This window comes from Spermophilus citellus, assembly GCF_964194105.1.
Source record: "Spermophilus citellus genome assembly, contig: SCAFFOLD_55, whole genome shotgun sequence".
NCBI lineage: Eukaryota > Metazoa > Chordata > Mammalia > Rodentia > Sciuridae > Spermophilus > Spermophilus citellus.
The window spans coordinates 2,258,400-2,270,483 of NW_027672793.1; the positions used below are offsets into that span (position 1 = coordinate 2,258,400).

At 35.9% G+C, this 12,084-nt stretch overlaps 1 protein-coding gene across 1 annotated transcript in view; it reads left to right on the forward strand.

Moving 5' to 3' along the window:
- Positions 1 to 5,179: 5,179 nt before the first annotated feature.
- Positions 5,180 to 12,084, forward strand: part of LOC308640603 (cohesin subunit SA-1-like) — a gene marked incomplete at its 3' end in the record, with an annotated part of 135,692 nt that continues 128,787 nt past the window's right edge. Inside the window, exon 1 of the mRNA XM_081312446.1 lies at positions 5,180 to 5,245. Within this exon, the coding sequence (XP_081168572.1) occupies positions 5,219 to 5,245 (27 nt within the window). The 5' untranslated portion in view covers positions 5,180 to 5,218. The remainder of the gene's footprint in view (positions 5,246 to 12,084) is intronic.

Here is a 12,084-nt window from a genome sequence, read left to right on the forward strand (position 1 = left end):
TCAGTAACTTGGTTATTGTGGATTACACTGCTATAAACATTGATGAGCCTGTGTCACTATAGTATGATGATCTAGTTCTTTAGGATAAATACCAAGGAGTGGGATAGCTGGGTCATATGGTGGTTCTATTCCTAGTCTTTTGAGTAACTCCATACTGCTTTTCAGAGAGGTTGTACTAATTTACAGTCCCCACATCCCCACCAGCATTTATTTGTATTCTTGATAATTGCTATTCTAACTGGTATGATCATCAGTGTAGATTCGATTTGAATTTCTCTGATTGTTAGGGATATTGAAACTTTTGTGTATTTGTTGGCCATTTGTATTTCTTCTTTTGAGAAATGTCTTCTGCCCCTTTATAGAACCAGTTATTTCTTTTATTGATGTTAAGGTTTTGAGTTCTTTATATATTCTGGATGTTAATACCCTGTTGGAGGAGCAGCTGGCAGAGATCCTCTCCCGTTCTGTATGCTCTTTCTTCACAGTCATAATTGTTTTCTTTGCTATGCCTAAGCTTTTAAGTTTCCTGCTGTCCCACTTATTGGTTCTTGTTTTTTTGAGCCATAGGGTTCTTGTTAAGTAAGTTGGTGCCTGCACCAGTGTGTTATAGTGTTGAGCCTGTTCCCGCCAGTTTTATGTTTCTGGCTTAATTCCTGGGCTTTTGATCCACTTGAAGTTGACTTTTGTACAGGGTGAGAAACAGTAATCTAGTTTCATTCTTCTGTATATGGATATCCAGTTTTCCCATTACTATTTGTTTAAAAGACTATCTTTTCTTTTTTATCTTTCTTAAGATATCATCAGTTTAATTCTTACAAGTTAGATTTTTATATGGGAGAAATCTAAAAACTTCTGAAATTTAGAATCACCAAACAGTAGTCCTCAGAGGCTTCAACTGGCTAAATGACATTTCACAAGGAAAGTGGTAGAAATGCTCGGAGGCCACATCCCCTGTCCTACCTGCCAGTGACCTTCCCTCCTGTCTGCACAGCCTTGAGTGAGGAAGCAAGTCCCACCCACACAGCCAAAGACACCTACAGTGACAGATCATCTCCCCAGTAACACCAGTTCTGGGCATGTGGGGAAAGACTTCTGGCTTTACTACTTTCCCCTTCCTTAGACACTAGGCACAGCTTCTAAGACACCTGGTTCTAAAACGTGAAGGGCAGTCAATCAATCACAGATGTGTTATCTACTGGACACAATTGAAAGCCTGGAACCAACCACTCAAAAGACCTCCTGGTATGTACAGGGACTGAAGATAGTGCCTCAGGTGTTTCTTATAACTGGCAGGGAATGCTATTGGGTAGGTCCTCATCTGAATGTAGGCAGTCATTTTCTGACTGGTTCCATGTGGGCCTCCTTAAATGAGTCACAGTCTGTGTACTCCCTGAAGTGAAATGGCAGAAAACTCCCGACACCCTTAGCACTAGGCAAGGTATGGAAAGTAGGAGAACAAGCCTGCCCTGTGATTACCACACCCCGATAACACAGCCTGTGTAGCTAGGAAACTGTCCTTGAATGGGGACAAATCACAAAAACAACACAAGAGTGGTAGGAAGTCAGGGTGTATGTTGAATGCACAGACCAGCCCCAGGAGCAGGAAAAACAAACTATCAAGTTCCCGAACTATGTTTCCGTTTCCTACTTGATTTTTTTTAACCAAAACTCCATTTTCATTTAGATATTAGGTTTTAATAGTTAAATTGCAAAGTAGAAAAATAAATGTACACACTGACCTGGAAAGTGCTAGAAATCTTCCCTACTTGGGACATCAGTGGGTCTCCAGTCTCACCCACACCTGTGCATACTTCATGGCCCATTCACTAATATGCAACTGGAAAATCCCAAACAGAAGAACAAAATTAAGTTTTGTGTGAGCTTGCCGGTTGACAGTGACCGAAGGACTGTTCATTGGGCTCAGCACCAGGGGAAATAGAATCCATGAGAACAGGCCGTCTCTTCACCTACAGTTGGCAGCACAGGATAGTTAATAAGATGCAAGAATCAGTGGTGGCTTTCACTTAGATCACCTGCATCAGAATTATACTCATAAAGTAGGAACTTTTTAATGGGATCTGGCAGAGGCAGCGAGGGAATCAAATGAAGTCAGTGTTTTCCAAAAACTCTTCTTTCAGCCACATACAAACTCCTCCATGGGTGTTTGGGCTGCACCTTTGACCCCAACCCCAGTGATGGCCTGTTTGCCCGCCTGGAAACCCCAGCTAGAGAGTGCTCCGCTCCTATCTTTTCTTTAATGTATAATTTTGGCATCTTGTCAAGTATCCAGTGATTCTCTGTGGATTTGTCTTTGTTTCTTCTATTCCATTAGTCTTCATGTCTCCCTTGATGCCAGTATCATGTTTTGTTTGTTACTATGGCTCTATAGTATAATAGTATAGCTTGAGAAGCAAATATTATGATGCCTCCAACCTCATTCTTAGGATTGCTTTGGCTATTCTGGGTCTTTTACTCTTTCAAATGAATTTTAGTACTGTTTTCTTACATTTAAACAGTGTTATTGGCATTTTAATGTTATTGAATCTGTAGATTGCTTTTGAAAATATGGTCATTTTAATAATATTAATCATTCCTAGGAGAATTAATACATAATCGGTGATATTTATTTTACTTCTGATATAGTAATTGCAACATAGTTGTTTCCATCTTGTAAAGCCTTATTCATTTTCATTCTTTGGTGTTTTATAATTTTTATTGTTAGAGTTCTATCATCTCCTGAGTTAGATTTATTCTTGTTTATTTTTCAATTGAATGAAATGATTTTTTGATTTCTTTTTTGGCAGATTTATTATGGGAATATAGGAAAGCTACTGATTTTTGTGTGTCATCTTGTATGCTACTTCTTTTGAGTGGTTTTTTTTTTATCAGATCTACAAGTCTTCTGCTGGAGATTTTTGCGTCCTCTTTGTATAGAATCAGGTCATCAGTCAGCAGAGATAATTTGACTACTACTTTTCCTATTTTTCTTTAATTTTCTAATGTTGCCTGGTTGCTCTGGCTGGTATTTCAACAACTGTAATGAATAGGAGTGATCAGAGTAAATAACCTTTCATTGTGTCTGATTTTAGAGGAAATGCTTTCAGTTTTTCTCTATTTAGTATGAGGTTGACTTTGGGTTTGTTGCATATAGCCTTCATCATGTTGAGGTATGTTTTTTCTATCCCTGATTTCTCCTGTGTTTCTAACATGAATGAGTGCTGAATATTTTCAGATCCTTTATTTTTTTTTGTATCTATTGAGAGAATGTATTCTTAATTCTACTTATGATATGAATTATATTTTTTACTTGTGTATATTAAACCAACCTTGCATCCCTGAGATTAATCCAGCTATTCATATTGTCTACTCTTGTTAATGTGTTTTTGAATGTGGTTTGCCAACATTTTATTAAGGATTTTTGCATATATGTTGATTTAGTATATTGGTCTGTACTTTTCTTTCCTTGATGTGTTTTTGTTGTTGTTGTTTTTTGGTCTTTGTATCAGAGTAACACTGGTTTCATAAATGAGTTACAGATTGATTCCTACCTCTCTATTTCTCAGAATAATTTGAGAAGATTGGTGTTAATGGTTCTTTTTTTGGGGGGGGGGTGTGCACTTCTTTGTAGTAAATTTTGAAGGAGGTGTATGTGTTTTTGATTTTTTTTTTAAGTTGTTAGTGGCCCTTTTTATTTTTTTATTGATACATGCTAGGCAAGCTCTCTGCCACTGAGCCACAATTCCAGCCCTGGTGTTAATGCTTCTTAAAGGCCTGGTAAAACTGCCAAGAATCCATCTGGTCTTGGGGTTGTCATCCTTGGAAGGCCCCCCTTTTTTTCTTTTTATTTGGTATTATGGATTAACTCAGGGGTACTCAACCACTAAGCCACATCCCCAGCCCTTTTTGTATATTTTTTTTTAGAGACAGAATCTCACTGAGTTGCTTAGTACCTTGCCATTGCTGAGGCTGACTTTGAACTCCTGTCTCAGCCTCCCAGGTCGCTGGGATTATAGACGTGTGCCACTGCGTCTGGCTTCTTAGAAGGCTTTTAATTAATGCTTCAGTCTCATTGCTTGCCATTGATCTGTTTAGATTTTCTATTTCCTCATGGTTTAATTTTGGCAGATGATATATCTAGAAATTCATTAATATCTTCTTGGTTTTCCTGTTTATTAGAATATGAATTTTCAAAATAGTCTAATGATCATGTGGACATCAAAAGTGTCTCTGTTGATATCTCCTTTGCCATCTCTAATTTTGTTGATTTGGGTCTTCTCTCTTTTTGATAGTTTGACTAGGGGTTTCTCAATCTTGCTTATCTTTTGAAAGAATCTGCTCTTGGTTTCATTGATTTGTTGAATTTTTTTATTCTTAATTTCATTAATATTAGCTCTGATCTAAATTATTTTCTTCTACTGGCTTTAAAATTGTTAAAATGTTGGCAATGAATACTATAAGCTTCCTTCTTAATCCTGCCTTTATGGTATCCCGGAGATTTAGGTGTGTTGTATTGCTGTTCTAATTTGATTCTAGTATTTTTCCTTGTCTCATTTTTTCAATGATTCGTTCTTTATTTAAGAGAGTAGTGTTCAATCTCCATGTATTTATGTGGTATCTATATGTTTTCTGACTTCCATTTATTATGATATTATAAGTCATGAGATAAAATTGATTTTTTTTTTTTGGTGGGGGGTATGTGCTAAGACTTGCTTTGGGCCCTTAAAATAAGATCTCTTTTGGGAAAGATTCCATAAGTTGCTAAGAAGAAATTGTAGTCATCTGATGTTGGTTGAAATATTCTACAGATGATTATTAGTTCCATTTGGCTTATCATATTATTTATGTCAGAAATGTATTTATTGATTATATGTCTGGAAAAATCTGTTTTTGGAGGGGTGGGTTGGAATCAGCAAGTATTAATCATACTCTGTAAAATCATGAAGTATTTATTTCATGTAGTAAGGTGTATTTACATTTGAGGTAGAAATATTTGTAATTGTTATATTTTCTTATTGGATTTTTCCCTTTAACAGTATGTGCTTGATTTTCTTGTGATTAAGTTTTGCCTAAAAATTTTTTTGTCAGATATAGCATCTCCTTTTTTTTTTTTTGAGAGAGAGAGAGAGGGAGAGGGGGAGGGAGAGGGAGAATTTTTAATATTTATTTATTTTTTAGTTTTCGGTGGATACAACACCTTTGTTTGTATGTGGTGCTGAGGATGGAACCTGGGCCTCATGCATGCCAGGTGAGCGCACTACCGCTTGAGCCACATCCCCAGCCCCTTGTTTTGTTTTTTTAAAGCTCCATTTGTAGAGAATATTTTTTCTGTCCTTTAGCTTGCAGTTGGTGGATATCTTTGCCTATAATAAGATGAGTGCCTTAGAAATTGCATATGTTTGATGTGAGTTTTTTGTTTGTTTGTTTTCATTTTTGTTGTTTTCTCCTTGTAGTACTGGGGATGGAATCCAGGGCCTTGTGCATGCAAGGCAAGCACTCTACCACTGAGCCATGTCCCCAGCACTGAGTGTGATTTTTTTTTATTATTATTATTCAATAAGTCAGTGCTTTTTAATTATAGAGTTTAGACTGTTTACATCAGAGTTACTATGGTAAGATATTTATTATTTCCAATCTTTTTATTTTGTTTTATAGTTTTAATTCATTATTGAATTTAATTTGCTTAATTGCTCTTCTGGAGAACTATACATTTGAAAGTTCTGAGGCTTGTTTATGATTTCTCTTTGTGTAGTATTTCTTTAAATAATTTCTGTAGTGTATGTTTAATGGTCATGAATTTTTAAATTTTATCCTTATCATGAAAAGTTTTTATTTTATCTTTGATTTTAAATGATAGCTTTGTTAGATAATCTTATAACCTTTGTTGGCAGTTGTTTTCTCAGTATCTCATTCCACACTATCTTGTTTTTTGGAATCTCAGTTGAGAAATCTGAAGCAACTCTTACTGTTCTACTTGTGTCATCTGATGTTTTTCTTTTTTGTGTTTTAATAGTCTTCTGTTATTATCTGTATTAGGCATTTTGATTATGACATGGCTTCGAAAGATTAATTTTTTATCTTGGCTATTTAATGTTCTATATGCCACAATATGTGAATGTGCATCTCATTTCTAAGGTTTAGAAAGTTTTGGGGTATTATTTCATTGCAAAGGTTCTTAATGCCATTAAACCTGTTTATCTCTGCTCTTTCTATCCCAATGACTTCATTATGACTGTGAAGTTTTTTTAAAATCTTGTTCCCAAGTTGTTATATATTTTCATCACGTTACTTTCCTTACCTTAGATATGTGTCTCTTAAATGTTCCAGCTTAAACTCACTGTCAAGTCTCAAGGTTCTGTTTTCTCCATAGTCCACTTTGTTGGTGATAATTTTCAAGTGATTTTTTTAAATTTCATTTTGTCTTTCATTTTCAGAAGTTCTGATTGGTGTGTCTTCAAACTCTATATTTCTTTAAGTGGTCATTCAATTCTTGTAATTGCTCTCTTAATTTCATTTCTTAATTAGTTTCCCACATCTTCTTTTACTCATTTATCACTTTAATAATCAATTTTTAAAAGCTTTTCTTTGGAATTTTATCCCCTTCTCTGGTTGTGTATCCTTTGTTGAACGGTTGTAAGTTTTGGGGAAAGACTTTTTTCCTGTTTACTCATGTTTGCAGAGGTCTTGTATTTGCACATCTATTGAGATGAATTCTTCTTCCTCTCCAGTGGATATCCTATGGAGTGTAGTTGTAGATTTTCTTGGTATCTCTAAGCTTCAACACATAAGCTCAGTGTAATTCAGTTGTTTGTTTCATCTGCCATTATCTTCCAGTTTGGTGCTGTAGAACTGCTAAATTAATTCATTCTTGTAGAGCTGCTATAATACTATGGGCTTTTTACATCCTTCTTTTTGGAGTCTTTCTCTTATATGTTGTAGGGGTAGGGGCCTGATGCTCTCTTTATTTGTTGGTACCTGGGATTTAGTCTTTGATTTGACATATTTGTCTACCCTATTCTATGTGTTAAAATGTTGTTGAAGTTTAATTTGGATTGGTTTATGTATGGAGGAAGATGTGCTGTCATGTTCCTGGATTGTGGGTGTATTTCAGTCTCAGAGTCTCTACTCTGTGAACCTGTAGTGTACCAGACGCTTCCTAGCCCTTCTCAAAAGTAGGAGAAACAAGCAAAAGCAACAATCATAGTGATCAATATTCAACATAAAGATAAGTGTACATTGTCTGCTGTGGCATGTACACTTTTAATTATTGCAAAAAGAGGAAGGGCAGGGTTAGCATTTAATAACAGCAATAATAACCAATAACTATGAACCAGATCTTGCATCTCCCAGTATGAATAACTTGAGAACAATATGAATGATGGGGTAATAATTATATAAATTATTGTTAAAGACAGTATAATTATAATTCATTAAGAAGAAAGAAAATAGGGACAATGTAAACAAAAGTTTAAAATACTCAAAAGTCAAATAGGGGTACAATAGGAGAGAAGAGATATCAACTGATGGCTGTCAAGGAGGAGGAATAAAAGGGAACTGAAAGAAATAAATAACAAGAAAAAGAGATAATAAGCAAACTTGGCTGTTAAAGAGGGAAGAAAGGAGAGAAGGAATAATAAGGACCAGAACTAAAAGTCAAACCAAAACACACAAACAAAAAACTTTACTCCTCTACCATCATAACAAGGTGGAATAACCTATTTTGAGGGGAAAAAAAGTAGAAAAATTATAAAGGAAGAAGTGGAAAAGTGATAAAAATGAAGAGAAAAAAATAGGAAAGTGTGTATCTGTGTGTCCATGAGTCATTCAACACAACTAGAACATACACTCCCAGAGGAACATGTACTTTGACACTCATGCTCAATTCAAAAAGGAGAAAAAAAGGAAGAAAAAGAATTCTGTTTCTTCACTAATTTAGTCTTTCTTCTTGTGTTGCCCTTCCCCTCCACAGTAGGCCAATGCCATGCCTTTTTGGCTGCATTCCACATGTGTTCTTTCCTATCCTTTGTTTAGAACATCTGAATTTCTGTTTCTTTGATTCTAATATTAAGATTAGGTAAATTCCTTATGCCACCCTCCTTGCTGGGAAGCAATGTTGTGCTGCTTGAATCCCCAGTCACAATATCTGGATATTACACCCTTCCTCTACTCTGTCATCTTTCACCTCTAATTAGTGATAGTGATTTTAAATGTCAATTTGATGTTAATATTACCTCCTCAGCCTTTTGGTAAGTTACCAAGTATTTATTGATTCACATTTTTTTTAAGGTATAGTTGGACACAATGCCTTTATTTTATTTACTTATTTTTATGTGGTGCTGAGGAACGAACCCAGGGCCTTGTGCGTGTTAGGCAGGTGTGCTCTATCTCTGAGCATGTTTTTTATAAACAGAATTTTATCTTATCTAAATAATGCATGTATATGATTTTTTAAAATAAAACAATATTTTGATCAACATCAATCCACTATCCTGCCCTCTTCACCTGCAGTCCTCCTGCTTAGAGGAATTCTTTTATTTCTTTAAACCATCCCCCAGTATTACATGATTATTTACTGCATTTTGGTGGGGGGGCGGGTAGTGCTTGGAGCCCAGGACCTTATGTATGCTGGTACATACATACCCTAACTTACTCCTCCTTTTGACAACATCATGATAATATTTTTGGTGAACAAAAAGTATATCTAATTCTTTTGTAAAACATATGCAATATAGAGAGGGTAAGATTTTCCCCTACTTCAAAGTCAGTTGTTTGTGGCCATCGTTAGTAAATTACTGGATATTCAGTGATTTGGAACATGTCCTAAAAATATGTGAAATTTTGTGGAATATAAAGACAATAAATATATATCTATGGAGTATTGTGGAGGACAGATTCAAGTGTGCCTCCTTCTGAGCATCATCTACTGATATTCATCTTTTTGTGTTGTCCTCTTGAGTAGGTTAAAGCCTGTTACTTGCTTTTAAACAACCAACATAATATAGCAAAGATGATAGGGCAATTCTGATTAATAATGTTGTGAAAAATTTTTCTGCTAACCTACTTTCTCTAGGGATTCTCCTTGCTGGCTTGATAATGTGAAAATATTGGAGAAGTGTATATGACACAGAACCATGGATAATTTCTTGGCCCTTAGGGGCCCTTCTTTAGCCATGAGTGGGCAGAATATCAGTGGCTTTGATTCTATAACAACTGAGAAATTAATTCTGCCTTTGACCTTAGCGAACTTATAAATTGATTCTTTCCCAGTTGAGCATCCAAATGAGAATGCAGAGAATGCAATGCAGCAAACAACTTTTTGTGTCCCCACCCATGTCTCTGTCTCTGCATCTTTCTCTCCCCCTCCATACTGTGAGTGTTTTTTTTTTTTTTTGAATCATTCTAGATTTAAAAAAAAAACAAACCTGTACTGAGTGATTTCTCCTAATTGGAGTAAAAGGCCTGTGATGAGATTTTGAAGTTTCCCCAAGGATGTAGTGTTACTTCTAATTTATTTTCTTGGTAGGGAAAGGAATTTTCATTACATGTCCTTTAGCTATTCTTTCCATAATGACCCTTTTCCCATGGATCAGTAAAGCTGATGTGGGGATTCTGACATTTTCAAGTATGTCTTTTGCAACTATATATTCAGAACTGAGGAAATAACCACAGAATGTGTCTGTGGTTTGGGGTTCAAGTTCATTGGATTTGAATTACAATTCCATCAATCATCCAGCTACTGTAAGTCCGTAATTTAACTAGTTGATCACAATGGCATTTTGAATCTCCAGAAACTGTCAATTCAGACAGTGTCTCTTAATACATGAAAGGTCCTAATGTTTGCTTTTTAACAATGCATAATACCTCTAATTAATGGCTATAAATTCTTTGAGGGAAGGATTAGAGGAAGATATATGGCATGTAATTGCAGCTGTTGTGCTGGGGTCCTTCTTCAAGATACCTGGTCTCAGTCATAGTAGAATCTGTGAATTGACCTAGATCTGAAAACTATGAGAGGTTGTAACTCTTCACTGTTGTCTCCTAAGTCATGATTGTAGCTACTAGACCTAGAATTTCTCTTGTTATATAGTATATACAGTACTCTAGACTCCTCGCCTATTTTGTTACTAGGGGCATTGTTAATTATCTATTGTTGAAGATCTTTGTATAATGACATAATAATTATCTGTGTGTGTGTGTGTGTGTGTGTGTGTATGTGTGTTGCCCTTTAGAGATTATATGTCCACTTTGTTTTTGATGGTTAAGTATGGCCACTTGGAATGTTTTCCATTGGAATTCCATTATCTCCATTGAAATCTAGAAACTCTTCTTAATGACCACATCTCATGTAGTCATACCTGGCTTTAAAAAAAAAAGAATAACCACAGAGCTTTACAAAGATGTATATGTATTTCCTTCCTTCACTAATAACAGTTTTCATTGTTTTTGGTCCCTCTCATAGAGCATAGAGGGGAGTAGGAGCGTACATATGCAGTTTGTACATGATACATCAAATCCAGCATTCCTAATTCTCTAAATCATTGATCTGTGTCAGTGCAGGGAATCTCTGGCACCTCAACTGTTACATCCACTTCCAGTGCACCGACTAGATAATATAGCCTTTACCAGCTACACGAACTACTGCATTAAATCTGGAATTTTTAGTAAGCACATTAATATTAATGAATTTAGCATGATGTATTGTTATATTCTACCCTTTGTGGTCAGATACGTTTAGAATCTACTCCCACATGTGTTCCTCAGTTATCTTCTGGGTTTGTAAAGTATTTCTTCCTGGATTATCAATATATACTTTTCCTCTTAGAACACGCTGATTTGAACTCAATTATGGATCAAGTGTCAACAAGAGCTGGATTACATCTGCTCATATAAACAGAATTTTCAAGCCAAGAAAGGCCCATCTTCTCAGACACTGGAAAGGAACTTTACTCCATTGGTGTGGGAGGCTCAAAATTACTTGGGAATGAGGGAGAGTTGTTTACAAAGGTTAGTTTCATCTGAGATGAAACAAAATTCTTTGTTCCATGTTTCAGGATCCCATTCTTTGCCATTTCAGGTCATAATTTTCTAGATGGGAGAAGTTTGGTGAGACTGAATCACTTACTCAATAAAAATTTTAGGAGTTGGGGATTTAGCTCAGTGGCAGAGCCCTGAGTTTAGTCCTCGGCCCTAGGGGAAAAAATTTTTTTTTCCAGCTTGATTTTTCAGCAGTTTTAAACCCCATAACTATAAAGGAGGAAAAGATTCTTCTAAGACAATCATCGAAGTTCTTTGATTCTCAGATTGTGATTTAGGCTGAGATTTAAGGGACTTGAGCTTGTCATTTGCTCTCTGTAAATGTACTTAGTGGGATCTATGTTATACTATTGCCCTAACACTCGTTATTACTGCCATAATATTCAGCTACACTAGCCACTAAGCTCCCAAGGTATGTGCTTGAGTGGGCACTTCATTACAACCAACCACAGATGACAACTTGGTTAACACTTTTTTGTGGTATGAGGGATTGAATTCAGGAGCACTGAACTACTGAGCCACATTCTCAGCCCTATTTTGTATTTTAGAGACAAGGTCTTACTGAATTGTTTAGCACCTCACTTCTGCTGAGGAGATCCTCCTGTCTCATCCTCTGGAGCTACTGGGATTACAGGCGTGCGCCATGGCACCTGGCTTTGGTTAACTTTTGAAGTTACTATTTCTATACTAGCATTCTGTTTTCCCTAGCAAGAAGCATAGTCTTGTCTTTAACCCCAAGGGTATGACTCAGCTCCTCAAATCTTATTTCTACTGTTTTATATCCTGGAAATAATTATCAGTTTGAATTTAGTAAGGAGCCAGTCATTTGAGTTAGTAAAACTTATTATAACTAATCACTAAGTTATAGAGGAATAACTTTATATATAAAAATAAAGATAATTCTAAAAGGCTTGAAGCACCTTTCTCAAGGAAAGTCAAACTTGAAAGGAGGAGCCTCTGCTCCTTCATGGTGAATTTCCAACTCTGTTGGGAAAAGATGAATTGCAGTTCCTTGGATGGTAGATTGCACTAGGTTGCCTTGGCAAAACTGGG